The following is a 25,171-nucleotide window of genomic DNA, read 5'->3' as shown; positions in this document are numbered from 1 at the left end:
GGTTTCAATGTCTTTATAAATTATGTCAGTAGTTTGGACTCTTACAAGACAGCTAAAGGCTGTAGGACTTTCAAAAGGACATCATTAAGGATAGTTTTGGGATGCTTTTCAGAGTGTCACTTGTAAGAGAAGCTGAACCCTATCTTTCAATATAATTAAGATTCAGATTTGCACTGAGAGAATAAAGCTCAATCTTTTCAAAACAAATGGTATGCAGAATGGTAACTGCCTGTCCTTTTCTCATTAACATACCACAGGAAAGCTTAATGCCTCAAAAGAGGACTCTTTAGGAAGGACTGAAAAAAAAACCCAACTATTTGAAATAGGTTATATGATGGACTTGATCTCTTCAAAACAAGGGATATCTGAGCCAATGACAGAAACACAGTCAGCAGAATGTTTAAAGATTAGGGAAGCAGTATTAAATCCCCTACTTCAAGATATCCTTCTACCCACACAAATTTTTCACTTCAGTCTTCTGTGATGTTCAGTCAATCTGCCACATGCAGGATAATAAAACTGGAAGTTGGAATATTTTGCACAACGCTGAGTTTTGCAGATAGTGCTTAAAGGAAGAGAGAGGCATGCAAATTGAGGGAAGCAAAGGAAGTCTATCTAGACCCTATACTGAAAAGAAGAACAACTTATAATTTGCGAGAGATCACCAGTGGTTTATCATCATATATTTTCTAATTAATCACATTACTTAAAATGTGAATGTTCTTTTACAAAACTGCTAGAAGCTGCATGTCTGCAGCTGCAACATGTGAGAGGCATATAGCTAGGCTTTGGGTTTTTTGGATCAACAAAAGGAATACTTATAATCTGCTCCAGCTTGGATCAGAAAGTAGCATAAATGCACTAAGTCAAAGCATTCTCAGCATTTCCCTGAGTTTCTTTCATGCTAACCACTGCTATGTTCAGTACATTTTGGGTTTCTGTCTCAGAGCATTGCCTATAGTATAGTCTACTTCTAAATAAAAAAGCCTGTATGAGAGGTCCTGTTTCTTTAAGATAACATAAAAATAGTCCAGAGCTGTTTTCCTTTTCCTTCTTTATTGTAAATGCATATGCTTACTGGGAACTTGAATTTGTCTTGGAAAACCTAGCCTCTTTCATAATTTGTCATATGAGGCATTTAAAATAAACATACTTTAAAAGGATATACTTGTGAAAATTTACCACTTAAGTCAATGATTAGAGTTTTATTTCTCTTATCTCTTTAATCTCATGCATTATCAGTTGTGACAGGCAAAATTTAGTAGCCATTGCTCTGAAATTATGCCTTCTTCATTTCAAAATAATTTGTGATCTATTTTTTGATCTTGCAACGATTTATTGTATTATCTACTACACACAAATGCACATCCCATCCAAAAACTGACATATTCTCAACAACAGCACTAAGTTCTTTATGGCAATACCCATTAGTATAACATTTGAAAAATGTGGTCTTCAAGTATTTCAGAGAGTCTTTTTCACTTGTGGAAACACATCAAATTAATATGTATCAGAAAAATGAAAACTGTGTTTAAAGCAGTGTTTATTTTCACTACACTTCTCTGCCTTTTTCTGTCATAGTAACTTGCTTAAACCAAAAAAGGTTTCAGTCAGAAACTGCCTCTTAATATCCATTGTAAAGATTTATGCAGCATTTACTTTCAAGCAAGGGGATAGTTTCATTAATAATGGTTACGGCAAAGCTGAATATTAAGTGTAAGTGCATGCTTACATGCTATCAGAGACAGCTGTATGAGATAAATTTTACACTAGATTTCAATTCTGTGTGTACACACAAATATGTGTGTAATAAATTGTATGAACAAGCAGTGACTTCTTAGCTGGGCCTATAGCCACTAAACCCAGCTTCTGTCCTAGTCTCACTTTCTTGTTTTCTATTCAGTGTAAACACACCAGCTGCAGTAGAGCTTGTACCAGTTTCTATGGATGTGGATTAAGTAAGATTCAACATGCTTTAATGCTGCTTTCAGCACCCTGGTCTAGTGAGAGGTGTCTCATGGTAGGGGGGGTTGATGATCTTTAAGGTCCTTTCCAACTCAAGCCATTCTATGACTCTATACTTAACTCCAGGGAAATTAGGAATGGTTTAGATTCAGTCCATATGCTTTCAGTGATGTTCAGTTCCAGTCTATTAATTTAAATATTAAAAACCACTTGAAAAAGAAATCAGGGGCCAAATCAAGTCAATAAGGAAATTAAGTTGTGTTCACCACTGTGCTGCTTAGTAAACATCTACAGTTTGAAAAGAATTAGTCATCAAGTGAGCAGATTGCCTTCTTGTAAATGCTAAACAAGCACACTTTTTTGTTTCTGACAGCTATCCTGCATTTTTTGAATCTTCCAAGACAGAAACAGCAGTATTTTTAATACAGAAATTAAAGTATAACTTTCTCACACTTTCAACTAGGCTTCTTCATTCGTTTTCATTAATTACCAACTAATTATCAACATAATGAATTATGCATTATATTTTGCAGAAGGAACAGTAACTGGTATTGCAACAGTTGAGGTTAATTAGAAGGCTGGGCTATGTAACAACTGCATAGTGGAGCTCTACCTCCCTTAGCAGTTCAATTATTAGCACATTATAGTGATCTTATTTGCTACATAATTTGAACATACGAAGTCTATTAAGCTAGTAACAGTAGTAAGATACTGTTGCCTTTAGTAAAAATGAACTGAAATTTTCCTAGGAAGTATCTCAGTTCTTAGGAGTTCCTAAGAGTGAGAGGTTTTTTGCTTGTTTCATTTAAGGAAACATGTTTCAGCAATTTGGCACTGAAAACGTACTTCTTAATTACAAATAAAATAACTTATTGTAGTAGTAACAAAAAAGTGAACATCCACACCAATTCTTAAAAATGGTTTTGAATTGTGAACTTAGAAAGCTGGCAGTACTAATGTCACTGAAAAACAGTGTGCATCATTTGCTACATAGGAAAGGAAAAGCTTGGATGACTTTGTGGGGAGGTGGATGAAAAAAAGAGTATTGGTGTTCATTTCTAACATAGCTTTCTTCTTACATCACATATTATTAATCCCCATAGCAACCCCCAGCTAGCATTTTTTGAGAATTCTGAATTGATACAATTCACAAAAGAGAAACCACAATAGAGTAAGAATTGTAAAGAAAATAAAGTCAGGGGAATTCTGTTACAAGACACTCAAAGTTACTACAAAGCTGTATCAGATTTCCACAAGCTACAAACATCCTATAATGTATACAATACCTTGACCTTCATAGCATCCCAACCCCAAATCTAGTAAGTTGTATGCATTGATAATTTTAATTATCACTGGAGTCAACTCTGCTCCCCAATCCTTCCATCAGTGCCAGTTTTCCCCCAAAACTGGAAAAAAAAAAATTAAAAACCAGCAGCAACTTTCAGAATACCTGTAGCAAAATAAATGCCTTTCCATTCTCAGTGATCACATTACAACAACCGATTATTATCTGCTGATACCAGACTTGCACCTCTGCTTGATGATTTTTCCAAAGGAAAATAATAATATATCTGAGGTCCAAAAAGATGCACAGTTATATTCTAAAAATATAGAATGACATCATATAAGCTATTGTATTTGTCAACCGCTGGGAACTGCATAGAAAATGCTGAGTTATGAGAAAAGTATATTTTGCAAAGTGCTAAGAAGAAAACTACAGTGTCTGTTCAGTCCAGCTTTGAAATGTTTTCCTGCTACTGGACAGTCCGTCCAAGGTTAAAGAAAATAAATAAATAAATAAATAAAGCTGACAGCTATTTATGTTTCAGATTCTTTAAGGGCAAAATGAAGCACAAGTGTTAAAGTTTTCACCAAGACACTGCAACATCACGTTGACAGCTTGCAACTGATTTAAATCTTAAGCAAAAGCATGCATCTGAGGAAAAAAAGATAAACACAGACTACCTGTCAAAGTTAATCAGTTCAAGAAAGAGCAAACTTAGAAAGCATAAGAGTCATCTTTTATGGCCATGACATGGCCTTACCTTGAATGCACACAGGTGCACAGGTGAAAGCACATACGATCGCATCCCAGATTGGATTCAGGTGTGTCAGTGCTTAGCAAAGGTTACACTGCCTAGACACTGCGACATCAGAGCGTACATGCTGATTTTATGATACTCAGGCACTAAGTAGCTCACCGATTCCTTCTTTAAGATGAAAGGAATTGCAACACAAAACCATGCCACGGCCGTATTAACCTTAGGCAGTTTCCCTGTTACCATGCTGCAGAGTTCGACTAGAAAGAAAAGCAGTCATTACCTGTGTGAAGAGAACCTGTGATTAGTCTGAGCAGGTACTGGGCGAATTTCAGTACTTCACGCTTACAGCGCTTCCTACAGCCACTCATTTTAAGCCAGGGGTATTCCTCTGGGCAGAGCGCTGCCGGGCAGGCGAGCCGCTGCTGCCGGCAAACTTCTGGGGCACTTCACAGCCTCTCAACTCCTCGCCTCGCCTCCCCGCAGCCACGCACGCTGCCGCCGAGGCAGCCCCGGCGCCTGCAAGCAGGAGTCCCGGCGGCAGAGAGCGGCAGCCACAGCAGGGCGCAGCCGCCGCGGCCGGACCCGCCGGCAGGCGCTGCCCGCGCGCCGCTCCACAGCCGCGCAGCCCCCGCGCGCGGGGAGGGGAGGGGAGCGGAGCGGTGGGGCTGAGCCCTGAGCCCTGAGCCGGGCCAGCTGCCCGCCCCGCGCAGGCACACGCCGCCAGGCCCGGGCCGCGGGCAGCCAGCGCAGCGCAGCGCAGCTGCCTCGGGTGCCGCCTTGCAGAGGGGAGGGGAAAAGCTCAGCAGCGAACCTTCGACCTGCTGGAGAGCATCCTGGTGCCAGGTGCTGCATCGCTCCGCTCAAGGTCAGAGCCGAGGACTGCCAAGCCCCAGCCTCGCCTAGAGGAATGAAATTTAGGGGTGGAGGCGATTCCCGACCGCCTGAACTTGGCAGGTTTGCCACACTCTACCTGTAGCCTGCTGAAGGTCATGGAAGACCCCGGCCACTGCACAAGTGCACAGAAGGAACCAAGAGTCCCCCAAGTGGTACCTCTGTGCAGGAAGCTCTCCCTGCTCTCCAGCTCACCGACCTGGAACAGGTGGGAAGCTGGATGCTGCACAGGTAACCTGTGCCTAGGATCGCTCCAAGGAAGCCTTTTTAGGAAACCGCGTGCATTCCTTACTACTCCTCTACACATTCGTTATTCTCCCTCTCATGAGAAAACTGTTTCTTATTAATAAAAATTATCTGCTGAAGTCTTTATCCATGACCAAAGAATGTGTTTTCATTTCCCTTGGAGTACCTGCTTCCCTGTACTACTTAAACAGCAGCTCAATTGCATTAGAGTGTGATGCAACAACTAATGTCTAATACAGTTAAAAGAAGACAAAGAACCCATTAAGGAAGAGCTTAACCAAAGAAAATCACTGTCTGATCTAATTTTAATGACAGCATCAACCATAAAACATTTTGGTGAATGCCTTTAAAAAAAAAAGATTTTAAAAAAGGTACATCTGTGAGCTATTCTTTATATCATGTGCTGAGCAGAGATAAATACATTACAGACACAATACATCAAAGCATTATCAAAGTTGCAGTTAGATGACATAGTTTCTGTCTGTTATCTAAAATGCAAGAATGCTGTCCTGGGATTCCAGTGAGGCTACACAGTTAGTGGAAAGAACCAAAATTGAATAGCTCTCATAAGTCCCCAGGATTATCCCACAGAAGAGTTTATTTAGCCTGAGAAGGAACTGGGCAAATTTCAGTATTTCATGTTTACATACTTCCTACGTAGTCTTTCATCTTAAACAGTAACTATTTTCTGTGTCTTTTTAGAAAACCTTTGCCAAAAAAAAAGGCCTACAAGAAAATCTCAAATTCTGAGGCACTAGAGACTGCAGTGTGCCTTAAAAGTTTCTACACTCCTCTGGTCTGTGAAAAGGAAAGTTTTTAACTAGCTGGGAGAGGCAAGAGATACTGAAAACTGAAGTGTGTATCTCTTCTTTAGAAGGGCACAGAAGCAGCCAAAGCAAATAGTTTTCAGCTTGAATTCCTGACCTCCTTAATCCTTTGACATTTTTAATTGCTTTATAGAAATTTCACTAGCAATGTTACTCACAGTAAAGAACTGAAATTCTGGTTTTCTAAAGCCTCATTTATCACAAACAACATGTTTTGTTGGTTGTTCCTCTCCTTTCCCTCTTTGCCCCAGACAATAAAACCAAAGCTGCATCAGTTCTGACATTTTTTCTACACATCATATATTTCAACGCAGCAATAACTGCTACCTGTGAAAGAGGTCACTAAAGTTTTCTGACCATTTTCACTGATAGGTTTTTAAGAAACAATGCAGTATGCAGACAGAATTGGATCTGAATCTAGCTCCCCAACAGCAATCCTGTTTAAATGCAAAGTGGAAAAGTTCCCATGAGTGTATAAAGTGTACAGTACAGCTGTTAAGACAAATTAACTGACGATAATAAAATATCTTCCTTTGAGGATTTCTAAACAAAGCTCGAGATCAATCTTTAACAACTTCACCACCACAGCAAGAAAAGCACAAAAGCATCAGTTTATGAAATTCAGTTCTGTTCAATCCATAGATGCAATTCCATGTGTGTTTTTAGACCTTTTAGAGACTCAGTGTCTACACCCCAGGCACATGTGTTAGCTACTGAAGTGCACCCTAACCATATTCGGCTTGAGTTTCATACCACAAATGACAGAACTATGAGAATCACGTAGGTCAGAGCATTTCACAACACCTTTTCTTGTTCCTCTGTAGAAGTAGCATTTCACTATAAAATAAAGCAATGAAGACCAAAACAGAAATCATTTAATAGCATTACAAAAAGCCTATGACTTAACCTCCAAACACATTGCTTGTCTTAGAACGGAACATTGTGACAGCCTGGCATTAAATGATAAATAATGCTGAATTAGCTAGCATTAGTTCCTTTTTGAGACAGAGTTATTAAATACAGATTATATATAATACCAAATTAAAGCAAAATCATCTCTTAAAATACTCAAGAAGAAGAAATTAAATTTGGTGTTGCTTCCATAGTAAGACTCGGCTTGCAAAAAGCACCATGTAATGGTTTAAGGACCATCACAAATACTGGATGAAAACAAGAAACCCCTGCAATGAGGATGTTGCACACCAGAAACATATCTGCTAGTCTGGGAACGAAAAAGCAGCAGCACAAGTTGAAATGACATACACAGAGCATAGGTTTATTGGCTTCTTGGAACCTGTTTGCCTTCTATAACTCTCACTTGCATTCTGTTTAAACATTCTTCCAACTTCAAAAGGAAACATTTCCTTCTGAACTAGCCTCTGCTATTGACTAAAAGCAAATTGAAATCTTATAATAACCACAAAATCAACTCAATTAGATGTGTTAACCTCCTCAGAAAGGCTGACAGCAGGAAGGCAACCCAGAGCACTGGAAACCTGTATACATAATTTCCTTGCACTTGACTCCACAGGCTTGCAAGGGCTTTTGTTCTTAATTCAGATGCTGAATTCCACAACTGAACATTTTTTTTACCAGAGGATTTCTAGCCTCCTTATTTCAAAGAACAGACATGATATTTACAGTAAGAGTACATGGTAAGAAATAACAGATGGTAGAAATAAACAGATGGGTGAACACAAGGTAACAGTGAGATGTTTGTGATCACCATAATAAACAGCTGCCACAAGTAGATGACCATCATTAGATCTCCTTTTCAGTTGCTCCTTGTCTCTTACAAAAGCAAGGGTCCTCCTACATCACAATTCCCATTTTATTTATTTTAGTAGCTTTTTTCTGGACTTCTTCACAATTTGACATTATTATGTACCAAGGTGTCCAGAGTTGGTCACCCTTATTCTACAGTGGATGCTCTAAGGATTAGAGTCCTTAAACATAGAAGTCATTGAGTCCTTAATCACAGAAGTCACTGTGAACTGCAGACCTAATTTCCAAATATTCATCATGTCTATGAAAATATCAGCCACTGCTTTTATCCACAGCCAGTAAATAGTAACAAAAATTCTGCATTTCATTTGCCCAAATTTAATATTGGATATTAACAAAACCCAGAGATCATTTTATGCTAGAATGTGACCTGGAGAAGCAGGCATGCAGGTATCTTCCCTTTCTAACTGACTGGTAGTAATGTGCGATTCAAATTTACTTAGTGTAAAATGGTTATTGCTCACTGTTGTCTGTCCTGAATGCTATAGTGATACCAAGGAGCACAAAACTATTTCTGCTTCATCTACTTCATATTCAAATAGATGTCTATATGGGATGTGGGCATGATCTTGTTTCATCTCGTGTGTGATTACTAACTTCCCCAGGGCCCAGGGCAGATAGTGAAGGGACTGCCCAAGTTTCTATAAAGATGACTTTTTTTTTTAAAATGCCTTTCATAGTGAAATTACTTATCCAAACTGCCTGTAATGTTTCTTAAAGCAGAAAACAAAATAACAAGAAACCTTTGTCCTAGCCTATGCCACTAAAAATTAATACAGTCTTCCTGCTTTTGTCTACAAATTTTAGCTTCTCCTGAAAGCTTGCTAAGAATAATATCCTCAAAATCAAACAGCTCTATTGCTGTCCTTAAAATGATTGCTACCTCATGCTGTTTGCATAATATCAACAAATTATACACGTTCACCATTCTGATAGATAATACCTGCATTAAATGAATTACTTTCATTGCTTCTGTAGTTCCAGATTCTAGAGATTCAGACTTAATTCTCTATTGCATGTATAGAGCTTAATAAAAAATGGTGCTCTTGCCCACTGGAACATAAAACCTTTGACCAGTGTAACAAAATCACTTAAAACATTTGTCTCTATTATTTTTAACTTCCTTGAAACCAGCTGCTCCGTCAGAATCCTTTTTTTTTCACCTGCTCAGTGTCCTTGAAGCTTACCCCAAGGATTCATTTTCACACAACACTCTAAGATGATACTGCAGACAGTCAACCAGGAGCTACAACTGCCTCAACCTCCCACACGGTCTTCACTTGCCTAATTAAATATTCATCACCCCAGAATGCTGAGTGTCAAACACAAGCAACTAACTTTCCAGCCTGACCTTCCACAACCAACCTGCAGTTTGTGGTGGGGAATAAACAAGACAGGAACTTATCTGCTGAAACATAAAATGGCATAATGCAGTTTTCATGTTGCACATTAAGTTCTGTTCATGCACTGTAAAATCCTCACTGCAGAAGCTGGAGTACTATCTTTTAATGTTCAATATAAATTGCATATCTGTATGCAAAGCTAACTATAAAACCTCCATGGGCAGTGTTATCAATGCTCATTCTGCAGGATACTAAAATCTTTTCTTCCTTATTATGCAGATCCTTTTTGGTATGTATAGTCATATCTTGCAATTAAAAAAAACCCCTAACAACAACAACAACAAACCAATGCTGATTGTTCTCAAATCAAAAAGGTTGAGACATACTGCTATCAACAAGTATGTGTGATAATTTTTTGTGGCTCTGGACACTATCTTTGCTTCACGTGTAAGAAATTTGCATTTTGCCTCCAAGACAAACGAAAATAATTCCAAATCTCTATCCTCTGTGGGAAGAATATCTGGAGTTATCATTATTATGATCACTTTAATTGTACTAGATTCTTCACATATTTACAACATATGTATTTAATGGAAGAGAAATCCAAACAAAAAAAAAAATCAGAAGGAATCAACTTCTCTGCTATAGAAGACACAGCCTTAACAGTCTGTAGTTCATAGATCTTCTGAGATTTGATAAAAACAAAGCATAATCATACTGTGTCCAAGTGAAATAAGAATATTGAAAGGTTTGCATTGTGACTTCAACAACTACATTAACATGTTAAAACAATATCAGAAGCTGGGTGTAAAGATCTATTTGTTTAATGGATACTAAGTATTGGTAGACAAGAAAGAGAGATGCTACAAAGTTCTTCAAAGCCTACATCTTGAAGGAATTTTGAAACAGCTGCCCTTCATAACAAATTTGATTCTCTTAATTATTTCATATGAAGTATCAGTGTTGAAAAGTTAAATTACCACACTGCTAGGCCTCTGGTTTCTGTCTCTTCCCTTTCTGCAGAAGGGTTCTGCAGATACAGAGAAGAAAAACAGTCTGTCATCAGTCCTTTGGGATCTTTCAGTAAAGCCCTTTGGAGAACACAAGCAGTTACTTGTCTACTCCAGATTTTCCTGAATTGTTGTGTTTAAAATATGGGCCCACAGAGTTTCCTCCTCACAATTAGCTCTCCCAAAGTATGCAACATTCAACTCTGACAAATAGGAAAATTGTTTCAAATAGACATAGAATTTATCTGATCATATCTATGGTCTGATAAGCCTCAGCTGAACTTTGATTGCAGGCAATAAGAAAGGTGTATATGTGTTTGAACTTCTACCTTTCTAAATAACAATTCTTCCTACTCTGTACTCTTATATTCATTGCAGGCAAATTAAAGACATATTCTAATAATTATTTTATTATCATTTCCAGTCAAGTGGAAATTTATCTAGGCTTTATACTATAGATTGGAAACAAAATCAAGGAAATAATTCAGAGTAACATACCTATTTACCACTGCTGGCCTTGTAAAGGAAGCAGCTGACTCTGTGTTATGATCTTGACATCACATACTACATATAGGTGGTAGATTTTGATGGCTTTTTTCAACACCTGTGCAGCGACGTTTGTCTTCCTACCTCCTAGCACACATTCTTTTGCAACCATATATATCACCACTTCTCAGAAAGCACGGCCAAAACTACTTGTGCCTTCAGGCAAGCCTTCCTCATATGTCCTTCTAATAGTGCTTTCAATTTGTCTTCAAGGAGCAGAGACAGAAGGAGGCAGAATCAAAGTAAATCTTGGAGATCAAAGCAAGAGAATGGAGCAGCCAGGAAATTCAGTCTCACATGTGACTCACCGGTATTAACAAAAGACAGAATTTTTGCTTCCCAACCAGGAATACTCAATGACAGGACAAGTACTTATGACCTATGTGCTTGAGATATCAAGAAACTACGGAAATTGAGTATGAAATCATTGCAGTCTCTTAAATGACAACAGAGTCGAAGATCTAATCAAATAAAAGCCTTAAACATAAATCCAAATAATTTTCCAACTCTTATAGCCTGAGGAAGTGGTTTCTGTAATGAACTATTACAAAGTCATAAGTCAATGATAATAACCTGTGTATGATCTAGGCAAGCAAAAGAAAATTTCATTTGTTGGTTGAAAATGAGCTTCCAACTCTGAGGCCTTGAACAGGAAGCTAATTGCAAGGCTGGTAATGAGCATTTCTTCCATCTTTATAGATCAGTACAAAGAACAGTAAATTTTATCCAATACACACACACACATATACATACATGTAAAAGACAATGAGCACTGATACTCAGCAGAAAGGAGCTCCTTGAGTCCATCTAGTGGACAAGTGTTATATTGACTGCAAGAACCTTCTCGTTCAATCGAGTTAATGTTATATTGTTGATAGTTATTCCTTAAACATTCTAGATCCTGTGCTACCATCTGTATAACATTTCCATGACCATTGCAAAAGAACCCAATTATTATTAAAATTAGTGGTTGGGGGACGGAGTGGGGAGGCAAGACTTCCAAATATGGAAAATTAATAAACAATATTAATTTTGAAAAATACCATCTCACAATCAATTAATTACCTCTCCATTACAACTGTGCAGACATTTCTTGTTTATACCAGCTGTTCTGTATGCCTGGGTAAAGAACTTCAGTCACCAAGCAGAAATCAGGTTTTGTGTTATATGAATTATGTTTTCAAACTTTTTCCCATCAGAATAGGGCAGCTAGTCTACTGCAGAAACTGTATTAAAAATGGGAAAGATAAGCTCTTCAGTCAAAAAAAATTCTATTAGAGTTATCTTATGACCAAAGAACTAGACTTTAAAAAAAAAAAAAAAAAAAACACCCACAAAGAAAAACCCCAACATCTATAATTTCCAATACGTGGGTAACTTGTCAGGTGTAAGCATCTTAATTGCAGAGATGCCCTTGCCAGTTTGGTCAATAAAGAATTTATGGCATGCCATACGGTTTTTATTCTTTTCTCTTGATTAAGCTCAGAAATTCCACTCTTCAAAGCTTCAAGTTTTATTCAGTCATCACATTTTAACCTACATTATTTTATATTTTCCTTAGCCAGACTCCCTTGTATCATGTGATGGTTTGGGAGTTACCTGCCCGTCCCCTCACAATGAAATCACCAGACTAGACTCAACCAGCTAGAAGTTAAGGAATGGAGCTATATTTACAGCTTAGCATAATTTACAAGCACATACAATATACACAAATATTTACAGTTATATACAAGTTAAAAGTAATACAGAAACACAAAATCCCAAAACAATCAGATTGCCAGGAGGCTCCTGACCCAAACCTCCTCCTCCCTCTTTCCCTCCCTTCAGAAATAGGCAGATCAATCCCCATATATCTCACATGATAAATCTGGAGAGATCTGAGATGTCAAAAAAGACGACAAGAAGATTAAGGGAAATAAAGGATTAGGCCAGATTGGAGTTAAGGCAGAGGCAACCACACAGACCACCAGAGAGAAGGAACAGAACTGAGAACTAACTGAGAAGTGTGTGAGAAGTGAGTGTCTTACCTATATTTTTACTAGTTGTGTTTCTCAGCAGAAGAATGAGTGAAATAGGGTACTGGGGTTCTTTTGTTGGTGGTGGTTGTTTGGTTTTGTTGGATGTTTTTGTTTGTTTTGGTTTTGTTTTTTCTTTCTTCTCACAGCTAGGGACTTAATAGCTCTCATTAAAATATTCCAATTGGCCTCAAACCAGCACAGATGCCTTCAGAAATAATTCAGGTTGGTCACATTTTCATAGATTACCTCTTTTTTGTTTTCTACCCTATGAATTAAACATCTAGCAAATCTGATAGCTATTTCCAAAACTGAGAAGAATCTGAAGACTAACAAAGAATGCTGATGTGTAAACTCTGTGAAATTACATTCCAGCTTATAAGAACACAAGGGAGAAAACCAAGGAGTAGACAGAAGATGACAAGTGAAGACATACTGAACACAGACTCCTAAGCCAAGTCTCTGAATGCATTGTTGATGAGAAGAGAAATAGTCATAAAACAACTAACACTGCAAGCCCCAGACTGTTTTCCTGATCATTTTAAGTTAGAGTTCCATTTCATAATTATTTTAAATGAAACTGTCATAGTTCACAATTTATATTAGCTCAATTAGATCATTCCAGTCCCTTAGGATCCCATTTCTACTAAGAACAACAGATGCCTCCACTATTCAGCCTTGTTCTTTTATGTTGTTTGTGTCTCTCACAGTGCAAATATTCCCGAGTTTTAGAGAAAGTATATAAAGCCAACAAAATTAAATTATGCCTCGAGAGACATTCTGAGTATGCAGAGTGTGGAATTAACTATGCAGTTAATCTAAATTATAGTGAAACATTCAATATCTGAAGGTAAAAAATCCCATTTGGTAAAGATTCAGGGACTACTAGCTTGTCCTTGATTTTACTGTCCCCAAGAGCTACTATAGCACGTGAAAAACTTTAGTACTGATAACCTATCAAAGTATATACCTTTTGGCCTCTGTGTGGTAGTTTGAGGGGTTCCAGATTATCCCAGACTCTCTAAAAAAACTACAAAGGCCAAGTGAAAATCAGTATCAATAGGTTCTTAAAAAGGAGATTTAACAAGTTAGAATATTCTGATAAAACAATGCCCTCTGCAATTTTCATGTGTTTTATTGTTACTCATCCTTCCCCAAGTTTGGTATGCCTTAATACCTCTGCAGTATAATGCAAAATACATTTATTGTGAGAGACATCTGGCAATATGGTCCAGCCTGTCTGCTCACCCAGATTTCTGCTTATCACCAGTTTAATTCAGTAGTCCATCACTGCAGACCTTCCTCAGCATCTCTGACCTCTCTCCAGCATATTAAATCTTCTGATTTTCATTTTTCACCATCTAACTACACCATTGCTTCTCCCCAGGCAATATTCAAAGCCTTTCCAGAACATTTTATTCACAGATAACAAGTAGCCTGATGCAGTCTGTTACTTTCAGAAGGGTTTTTGGTAGTCATCAAAAATATGTTGGTAATTTGATTCATCTGCTTTGATTAATTTCTATAAACCAGTAAAGAATACACACAGTTTGTGGAGTAGCTAAAGCAATGCCCTATGTTTAAGGATATGGGCACAACTGGTGGAATACTCTCCTTGTATATTTCTACATCTGTGTAAATCTCTTAGGCATGTGAATGGAGAAAGCAGAAGGGTATATCTGTAGCCTTCATTGGAACAGAGTATGATCCAAAAACATGTTAGCGCAAACTTCAGTTTGTGCTCAGACTGAAGGATGGAAAGGGAAGCTCACAAGAAAATGGAGTTTCAGTTCCTTCATAGCCATACAGAAATTCATTAGTACAAGCAGAAACTAAGTAACTTGTATCAGATATATCATCCCACAAACCTCAACGTGTATCAGATCTTAATGATAGCTCCTGGAAAAGCATGGATGTCTGTGCATTGTAAGTATTCTTTGCAAGCTTCTTTCCCTCTGGGGAATTTTCTGGTAGAAATATTAAATTCAGAGATAATTTTTACCTCCATCTTTCCTTTGACATTTACAACACTTTAAGGAATGCACTTGCTCTTCAAGGATATTTTCATCTATTAAAGAATATTTATGAGTGCTGCTTCAAAGAAAACTACTGGAATGAGAAGTCAAGAGAAAGAGTGAAGATTTGCATTTGCAACTGTTTATAGGTTAACTCCTAGCAAGACAAAAAGGAATATCTAAAATGTATTTAAAATGGGGGTCAAAAATGTGGTGTGTTTTGTTTTGTTTGTTTTTAATATCAGTGCACAAATTATATTCTTTTATCTGTTCAGCATTTCAAAGTTTGATACCTAAAGAACACATTAAAGGACATCAAACTGTTGGAGTGAGTCCAGAGGAGGCCATGAAGATGCTCAGAGGGCTGGAGCAGCTCTGCTATGAGGACATGGCAGAATTGGGGCTCTGCAGCCTGGAGAAGAGAAGGCTTCGAGGAGACCTTGGAGTGGCCTTCCAGTATCTGAAAGGGGCCTACAGGAAGGTTGGGGAGGGACTATTTGCAAGGTCTCGTAATGACTAGATGAGGAGTAATGAGTTTAAGCTGGCAGAGAGGAGATTTAAACTAGATATTAGGAAGAAGTTCTTTACAGTGAGGGTGGTGAGACACTGGCACAGGTTGCCCTAGGAGATTGTGTCTGCTCCCTCCCTGGAGATGTTCAAGGCCAGGTTGGATAAGACCTTGAGTGACCTGTTCTAGTGGGAGGTGTCCCTGCCTATGGTGTAGGGTTGGAACTGGATGACCTTTGAGGTCCCAACCTAAACCATTCTATGATTCTATAACCCCCAGAACCCAATCTGGCCATTGTTAGCAGTACTACACTTCACACACTTATTTCTCATAAAAATAACTGCAGAAAACCCAGAGCTACTTTCCATGCAAGAATGCATTTGTTAGAAGTTTGGGCATCAAAAAACAGGCTCCTGAAAAGCACCATCTGTGTGTATATATGCACACACCTCCTTTGGAAACAATCAGAAATTTCACATGCCCTTTTTTGGGTATTTTGGGGAGCACAGGGGATTTGAAAGGGAGGTGAAATTATGCATATGCTTTTTGGTGCAGTAGTAAATATTTATACAAGAGTTTAAGAGTTGAATCCAAAGCACTCATTTTGAAAGATTTGATGGAGAATACCCTAGAGAGCAATAAAATAAAAACATTAATTACTAAAATAGGAGTCACATTTATCTAACTATTCTTGGTGAAGCTTAGAAGCCAATGGGGACAAAAAGAGCATATTTGGCTTACTTAATTGACTTGGAAGATGGCAATATTTGTATCATGAAACCCAGCAGCTTTCTGAACAGTTGGTGCTCTGACATTTTAATGCCAACCTTAAGAATACTGTTTCCAGCAATGACATCTCTAGGGAAATTGTCACAACCTCACACAGAGGCTAGTGCAATCAGTTGTTCTTCAAGTACAGAACTAACTTATTAAAAGAAAATGAAAAAATAGGGGGAAAAATGTTACATATTATAAAAGCCTTTGTCAAAAACCTCCAGGAAACTATTATTTATAGCAGTCTTTACCACAGCTCAGAAGATAACACTATTTTCAATCAGCCTAGCCTTTGACACTGTCTAATTAAAACAAGATTGATGAGAGATAAAACCAAACAAACAGTTCTCAGAGTGTTGTCATTGTCTCAATTCACAGGAAGAAAGGAGATAACCTGAAAAGTATTTTTAGGAATGTTTCAGTAAATTAAGAGTTTCATGCCTCTAAAAACTTGTGCATATAAGAGTTTAAAAGGTTTCCCTCAAATACTAGTAATTTTTAGTAAGAAAGTAAGGGGGAAAAAAAGAGTTTAAACAATATGGATGACATATTAGAAGATTTGGCTTCTTTGGGTGATATATCATCTTTAAATGCAAGACACAGGTATGACCAGACTATTTTAAAGGTTAGATTTTTAATTCTTCTAACTGTACCAGTCAGAGAGTGTCATGGAAAGTAATTTCACTGAAGAAAATATAAATTGTATTTTCTCTCAATTTGTCTGTTTCTGTCTTACACAACACATATCTTTTGAAGGCCAAATCTCAAAGGTTTAGGTCGGCAAAAGCACAATACTGCCAGAGGTGCATGTGGTGCCATGTGCATTTCAGACAGCACAAGCATAGCTGTAGGAGTTGGATAGTTCTAACACAATCAAGAATTAACTTCCCTTATATCAGTAAAGTTCAATTATTGACAATTAAATTAATTGATTCTCAGTATATAATGAAATGAATTTTCTAAAGACAACCTGAGTTTTTGAGAATATTTTGAGGAAAATGAGTTCTCTCTGAAATGTTCTATTAACCAAAACAAACAAAAAACAGTTTGATTTTATCACTGTAGAGTTCACTGAAAGGGGAAACTATAATTTTAAACACAACCACAGCTTTTAAGGAAATATGACTTCAGTAATAAGTGTCATCCACTATCAGAGGCAGAGACTGTGACAAGCTCCAGGAAGGGGTATGGCTAAAGGCTTTTATTACTTCTTATGTAGCATTGTCCAACTGTTGTTAAGGAAATCCAATTATCAATTGAAGGGTCATTTATCCAAATTATTCAGTGCTACAAAGGAAATCTGACATGCAAACAATTTAGATAAGGAATCCTAGTGATCTAGTACCCCAAATTGTCTCCAAATTGTCACTTGGATTCTACTTTAAAAGGTAAGCCTTCATTGCCCTAAAGAAAAAAAATTCCATTAAATGTCCACTGACATCTACAGTAGCTGATGGCAAACAGACAGGTTAGTTTTCATATATCTTACAGTACCTGCCAGAATGTTTTTTCATTAAAAACAAAGTTGAAAGGTGAATACTGTACCTTTCACTAATACTGTATATTGATAAATACTTTGATAAATTTTTTCCACTGAATGTATATTTGTATACAAAGTTCTCTCTTTGAACAGATATGCATAAAGGTAGATACAAAAATACCAGAAATAGGGATTTTTAATAACTGTGCTCTGTTACTGAGGCATTGCATGTCTGCCCCCAGCAAATATATGCACTGACCACGCAGAGAAGCAGTTTAACTTTATCTTTGAGTTCTCAAGATCACATCCTTCACCTAATTTCTTGCTGACAAAAACAAAGCTACACTTGTACAACATATTCTGTACACAGATGTGTCTATAAGACAAAAAAATCAGGATTAAACAATGACCAAAAATAAATTTAAAGATCCAGAGTACCACAGGACATCCTTTTACCCCAATCCCTGTCCTTTTTCCCATCAATTCCTTTCATAACAGGAGACTTGTAGAGTATAGATCTATACTTGTACAGCATAGAGTATAGAGTATAGGTGAATCTTGTAAAGTAGGGTTACTGGTTGGACTTGGTGAATCCTGAGGGTCTTTTCCAACCTGGATGTCTCTGTGATTCTGTAACTTTCTGCTTTCACAGCTTCTGCACAATTTTATGCCGCCATAGGGATCGCCCCTGGTGTTGAGGTAGGCCTGATAGATCAAAAATAGGCTTATACATGTCCTGGCTTGCCCAGGCATGTTTTTTTGCACCCCCTGCTTCTTCTATAGGGAGAAGCAACTGTGGGAAAGAGGACAAAGAACCTGGAGCCACTGAATCTAAGGACTCTGGCCTGCCCAGACTTGTTTACATCCTGTAGTAAACAGGATGCACATGCTTAGCTTGTGCCTGCCTTGTGTGGGGCCTATGTTTCTTTCAAATTCGGGTAAAGCAAGCCTATGGTTTCACCTAATATGGTCAACCTTCCATAACTGACATTATGATTGGCTATTCTGTGTCCAAAGGTCTATTAGTCTCTCAGGCTGTATTGATAAAAGAGTTCTGCAGATAACACAATGTGCTCTGCCATTGTATTTCTGCCTGCTGTTGCCTGCTGCTATTGCTCTCTGTTTATGGCAGTGCTTCTGCCATTGCCTTCTGCAGCATTATGTTAAGCTATAAGTTAGCTCTGCCACAAAGTAACAAACTCTGATGCTCTGAGTTTGTTTGCCTGGAACCCACCTGCCTCAAGTTTACCAACAACAGGCTCTAAATGCCTTCACACGGTCAGCCTGCATAGCCAGCGTGACATTGTGCTAAGACTGCACATCGCAAGAACCCCTGCCTGCACCTGAAAGTCTCCTACCAAGACAGGAAGTCCTAGAGAGACACAGATCATCCAGAGGAGCCAAGAGATAAAGTCAGAGATTGTCTGCCTCTTTTCCCATCACTCTGTGAAGTCTGTGGATCCTGTAAAGAATCAGAAGCCTCAGTAGCTGACATGTAACAGAATTCCCTGAAAGCATTTGGGTACTGCCTGAAGCTGTAGCTAGCCCCACGAGTTGGGAAATAATATTTTGTGAGTAAATACTTAAGGCTTCTTGTAAGTCACCATTGCCTTTTGCCATTAGCAGAAAGGGGCTTCTTGAGTCCATCTGGTGGGCAAGTGGTATATTGGCCACAAGACCCTTCTCTTCCAGTTCAGTTAATGTTTATATTTTTTTGCAAGTTATTTCTAGATGTAGTTATTCCTCTGTAAAGTGTTTCCATGACCGTGTGAAGAACCCATTATTATTAAATTAGTGGCTGCGGGTGGTGAGAGTTCTGAATATCAAAATTAACAAATAATATTAATTTTGGAAAAATACAACCTCACATTAAATAATTACCCCTTCATTACAGCTGGGCAGGTTGAGCTCAGCAACTGTTCCCTTCTGAGTAAGGGATTGTGAGAGCTAGCAAAAGCTTTGGGCAGGCAGTTAAGGGAGATGACCACCAAGCATCCTTCCAGCCTAAATTACATGTTGGCTGTGATAACAGGGAACAACATCAGCTAATTGCCCAGGCAGCACATGGAAAGCTAAGTGAGGCACAGCATGTCATCTCTTGTGGGTTTTCCCACAAATTTCTGTTTTGCTAGTAAAACAAACAATAATTAAGAGATCAGTTTCCTCTGTGTGACCTATATTTCCATTGAGAGTCTTCATATACTCACATGCAAGCATATTATTAAGTGAACAGATAAAAAACCAAGTCCTAAATCTGTGGAACTGACCATATTCTCAAGGAGGACATAATTTATTCATGTCAGTTAATTGGTGTAAATAAGCCGAGTATCTAAGGAAAGTTCAGTTTTCAAGGTGACATGGAAACTACTTTCAGGATAAAATAAGTATAAATTACAAGTTTTTACAAAAGAAAGTGTGCATTATAAAAGCATTGAAAATACAGAAGGCTAAAACATGTAAACTCTGGCTATGCCATATCTATTTGGGAACAAATACAAGAGAAAAAGCATCAAGCAAAGTCCATATAATTTTAACCAAGCCAAATCTTGGCTCACAAGTAGGATCTTTACTAATGAATTTTATAGTAGGGTTTTTTTTCTGGCATTTCTCATTATTAAAACACAAATAATCAGCAGTCCTCAGGAGTCAGGAGAAACTGTAGCAAAGTGATAAACAGTCCTAGAAGTAACTATACTTAGTAGCAAGTTCTGAAGAGTATATTTAGTGAGATGTGAACAATCTGCATTTGCTTACATGTCACTTGGCATTCTAATTCAGAAATAAATAGATTCTGTAAGGGGAAATATTGTAACACCAAAAAGATATTGCTGAAACACCAGACAAAGAAATAGCTGCTTTTCGAAATAGGTATTTAACACTAAAATATGTAATGCATACACATAGTGTACCCATTTTACCCACGGTGTAAAATATGCAAATGTTTGCATATTTTAGTCATATTCATACCTAAATATAAAGGTCTGTGCCAAGATTAGGACTAGAAAATCCTGAGAGATTTCTTGTTCGAAAATTATTTCCTATTTTATTTAAAAGATGCATGTAAGTGCAGAGAATTGCATACATCTCTCCAGCACAGTGCTTGCAGTGTAGTTGCTAAGCTGAGGGAGGCAGTTTGACAAGAGCTGTCTGCATGTTTGGGTTGAAAGGGTGAATTGTTGCTGCCAGAGAAAACACAGGGGATGAGGGACTGAAGAGTTGTGAGTAACTACGACATTTGCAAAATGATGGCTAAACAAGTCTTACTGGTGCTACTTTTTCATGTTTTGCCAGTGAACTGGCAAGGTAGCTGTCATTTTCCCCAGGGCAGAAAAAGCATCTCCGTGCCCACTTCCTTACTACCGTGAACCAAAGACTATATATACATACCCTACATATACTGTACTCAAATTTCTCTGTCTGCAACACAGGTATCAATTCAATGCTGTCTCACAGGGATGTTGAGAGTATTAATCAACCATAACATGTCTTAGGTTCTTCTAGAAGAACCACTGATTTTAAGTTTTACAGGCAATTAGTAATCTTATACATCAGCAACATGAAGAAGGTCAACATCACAGCCAAAACCTATCAAACCACTTCCTTCTTCATATGGAAATAAGCCTTTTCAGAAAATAAGATCCTCTTCCATTTCAAGATGTGATAGGAATTTATCCTTTCATTACAAAAAACTGAGAAGTTAGTAACTTCTTTTCCAAATTGTAATTGTAAACTAAGATTTGTGTCTATCAGTATGTCCACACACAGAGCAGTCTCTGCTTTGACAACACAATGCACACAGGATTTGTTCTGGTGGCAAATATACCTTCAGTACTTGAACTTACTGTGTATACACAGGCATAAAGATGGCAGAGGCATGTGAACTCTTTTGTGTGTCTTCTCTAAATACACTACATCCCTAGACATTTATTCCCATTTCTAAAGACAATGGAACAGTGGTTAATGTGATAATTCATTCTGTTTAAGACTTTAAAGTCTTGCTTCTTCTCCTGGTTTTCCTCTTTTTAATTACAAGATGCTTAAGTTATACCCAAGTGCCATAGATGACTACATATAAGCGGCACTTGTGGATTTTACTGTGGTTCCAGGTAAATTCAGCAAATACCAACATCAGATCTTCTGTCCTGCATATGCTGGTATCATAGATATCTCTTCTGAAACACACAATCTACAGCAGCTGCCTGAAGCACAGCCCAGGGTGGCAACATTCTGCAGACCTCAATGTGTTTAGAGAGCAGAGCTTTTGTCATCATTTGAATAGTTTCACTGTAACAGAAGCCCTTCAGTTTCACATGACACCAGCACACAAACCATTCTGGGGAAGATCTTGTAAAGTGATGGTCAATGACTGAAACAGCTATTGTCAGGGTTGTGCCTCTGGCAGAGCATGAGACAGGAACATGTCTCTTTTTTACATATGGCAAATAAGGACTATGGATTTGTTTGTTTTAGAAACATCCTAAAGAAAGCAATGCTGGAAAATAATGATTTGAAAAATATGAAGAAGCTTGTAAAATTCTCTAGAAGCACAGCACAACAAAAATAATCAAATTGGGAACAGAAGACAGACAAATGTCAGGTGGCCTGTTAGCTTTGAACAGCAGCTTCTCATGGAGCAAGCAAGGAAATAAACAAAACCTACCAACTGATCTGAGGAGTAAGATAGATATATATATGTGTGTATGTATATATATAAATACTAAACTATACAAAATACTTATTTATATGTGTTAACATAAATATATAAATATAAAAATAAATTAAAAGCCCAAGAAAATGATAACCATGATGTCTGTTTATGAGTACCTGACAGTACAGCCCAGCAGGACAACAAACCGATACAGATGGCAGCACGAATCTTAGGTGGAGCTGAGAAAACAAGTCTGCCAAGACACCAGTTCCATAATGGTTTTCCTGTGTTACCCAAGGACACATCAGCAGTACATTGCACAAACAAACTAGACCACCGAGACAATAGCATTCTAAGAACAACGATTTCCTCCTACATGTAAAAGGCATGGAATACAGACCTTTACATACCCGTGTTTGCTTATTGTCTCAGAAAAGGAGAAGGAGGCTGACATGGAGAAACAGGAACGATCTTGAAGATGTCCAAGAATGCTATGATTTGCTTCTTTATTCCAGTGCATGCTCAGTGGGAAAATTAGATTAAATCAGTCAGCTAAATATATTCTTGGAACTGAGTTGATGGTTGTAGCTATTAAAGTGATAGGAAGTGAAACAAAATGCAAAAGTCCAAGCTGCGTTTTAAAAGATCAGACAGTGCATAAGATGTAATTTTTAGTTTGGAAGTAGTGAAGATTCACTACTTTTGCAGGGAGGTTGTGTTGGTTTCATCTAATATTACTGTGGTAATACAGAGGATTGTCAGCTTTGGTTAACCCTATAAGAATAAAAAACCCTAAAAAACCTTCAAGACAAACCACCCAGCAGCAACAAAAGGATTTTTTTTTTAAGCAAAAAGTAAAACTTTTCTATGTTAAGGTAACTGCAGTACTTTCTAGAAAGTCATTGTTGACAGAGAAAACCCCTGAAATTACCTGTGTATAGAAGTACAGTGCTCAGTTCACCTACAGATAGTCAAGCACGTTTCAGAGAGCAAATACAGAAAGATAAAAAGCCACCTGGTAATGACTGGTGACCAACATCACAAATTCCATTTGACTGGCCATTGTTTGATCCAGAATCTCTCTTTTAAATGAAAAACAAACAAACAAACAGAAAAGTAAACAAACTCCAAATCTTCCCCAATCTTTACAGACCCTAGCACACTTGCAAATCAGACTCTAGAAACCTCCATCTATTCAGAAATTGGTGGATTACTTCTTTGGAAATACTGAGTACTGCTGAATAACTTTAATAGTCCAGCTGATGCTGATAAAATAGGTTTTCTTTCCTCTTAACTAAAAAGTGAAGCAAACAAAAACCCTCAAAAACTTTCTATGAGAGACTTTTTAGATAGAGCTCAAAGTGAAATCCTTCTGATTATCTAGGATAATCATGGAACTGAGACATTTTTGTGTGCATCTTAAATTTATCTTTCATGCCTCTTGAGGTCTCAAAGGATTCAACACTTTTTTAAAACCTTTTTTTTTCGTTTTGTTTTTAAACCATTTTGTTTTGTTTTGTTTTTCAAACTATGAAGGTTTTTCCCAATCTGAAAAGGCCAATTTAGTCAAACTCAGCCATCTGGTGGAAAATACACTGTTTTAGATGGAAATCTATAGATTTAACTGCTTGTTTCACCAGGTCTCAAGAAAGTCATTCTGCAAATTTCTGTGCCTTTTTCAGGGCTCTGTTTCCAAGCAGAGTGCAGGTTTCCCATGAGCAGCTCAGCACCCCTCTGGACTTGTGTGGTTCACTACAATTCCCATTGACCCTACCATCCTCCAGCCACCCAAGGATGCCAGGGTGCAAGATTCTGGCTTTCACTGGCACTCTACACGGATGAGCCAAGCAGACCCACTGCACAGTTCAGATAAAATCTTTCACAGACTCCTATCTCAGTATGTAACAGCAACAATATGACAAGATTCACTGCTGCCACATGGCTGCTTTGGACACTTGCAAATCTGGGTTTGCAGCATGCTTCTGCAGAGGGAAAAAACACTAGGAAGCACAAGCTGGCATACTTTCATCTCCCTGCAAATGAAACATAATTTCTCAGTACCTTGCCAAGAGTTTCGTCAAGTTTAATTTTAAGCCTTGCAAATAACCTGGCTTTCACTATTTCCCTTGGGAAATGAGTCAACAGCCTATTATATTTCACTGACAGCCACCCACTGTGAGGGCAGGACACTATCACTTCCTAGGAATCAGCTCAAAGATGAAACTCAAGGACTTTTCTGAGTAAATTCCATACAGCAGACCCACAGCTTCCTCACCTCTCAAAGAAGCTGCAGATTTTATGCCTTTGCTTACCCTTTCCACACACATCCCCCCCAGTGGTGTGCAATCCTTCTGTGCGTCTCCACTGTGGTGATCTCTACCTCAGCTATTATAGCTTCTATAGGAGATCTGATTTCAGACATTATTTCATGGGCAACATAATTCCAAGGATACTACACCATTCTTAAAAACTGGGTCATTACAAGTTTTCCGTGTAGAAAAGGGCACTTCATACATAGAAAAGACTTGAACTGCACTACGACCTGTTTGAGGATGGGCAAGAATCCAAGTGAGCTGCACATCCAAATCCAGATTAACTCAGTTTCTCTCTGCTGCAGCTCACTGGTCAGGGACACAGTAAAAAAAGGCTTCTGCAGAGAAGAGAGACCAATCCTTCCTCTGTGCACAAAGCCATAAAGCAGTTCACGTAACTGCACCACCATAAATTAATGTAACGTTGTTTGGCAGAGACTTAGGGATCGTGGTACTGTAGATTTACAAGCCGTGCCATTAGGAAAAGGCACTTAAATTCACAAACAACACACGAACATTAAACATATTTACAGTACTATATACAATGCCTTCTGCAGGACAAAGCTGGGAAAACTGCTGTAACTCACCTCTGCATTGGTGCATCTTACAGAATATATCTATACATGGATACAATTACATTGCCCTATTGCTAGCATAACACAACCATTGTCTATTTTGTTTTGGGAGGGTTGTATTTTCTCTTTTTCTTGGGGGGGGGGGGGGGGGGGGGGGGGGGGGGGGGGGGGGGGGGGGGGGGGGGGGGG

The 25,171-nt window shown here is 38.2% G+C and overlaps 1 protein-coding gene across 8 annotated transcripts in view; it reads right to left on the bottom strand.

The window, feature by feature from the left end:
• Nucleotides 1-25,171, bottom strand: part of KCNIP4 (potassium voltage-gated channel interacting protein 4) — a 332,118-nt gene that overhangs the window by 238,397 nt on the left and 68,550 nt on the right. Inside the window, exon 1 of one of the 8 annotated variants that reach the window (XM_064151348.1) lies at nt 4,288-4,577. The exons of the other annotated variants lie outside the window; for them this stretch is intronic. Within the exon in view, the coding sequence (XP_064007418.1) occupies nt 4,288-4,375 (88 nt within the window). The 5' untranslated portion in view covers nt 4,376-4,577. Of the gene's footprint in view, nt 1-4,287; nt 4,578-25,171 lie in introns of those variants that run through there. 8 annotated transcript variants of the gene reach the window in all.

Source organism: Pogoniulus pusillus, chromosome 11, assembly GCF_015220805.1.
Source record: "Pogoniulus pusillus isolate bPogPus1 chromosome 11, bPogPus1.pri, whole genome shotgun sequence".
In the NCBI taxonomy this organism is placed as follows: Eukaryota; Metazoa; Chordata; class Aves; order Piciformes; family Lybiidae; genus Pogoniulus; species Pogoniulus pusillus.
Note: the sequence above shows the minus strand (reverse complement) of the source record. Positions and strands in the feature narration are given on the sequence as shown.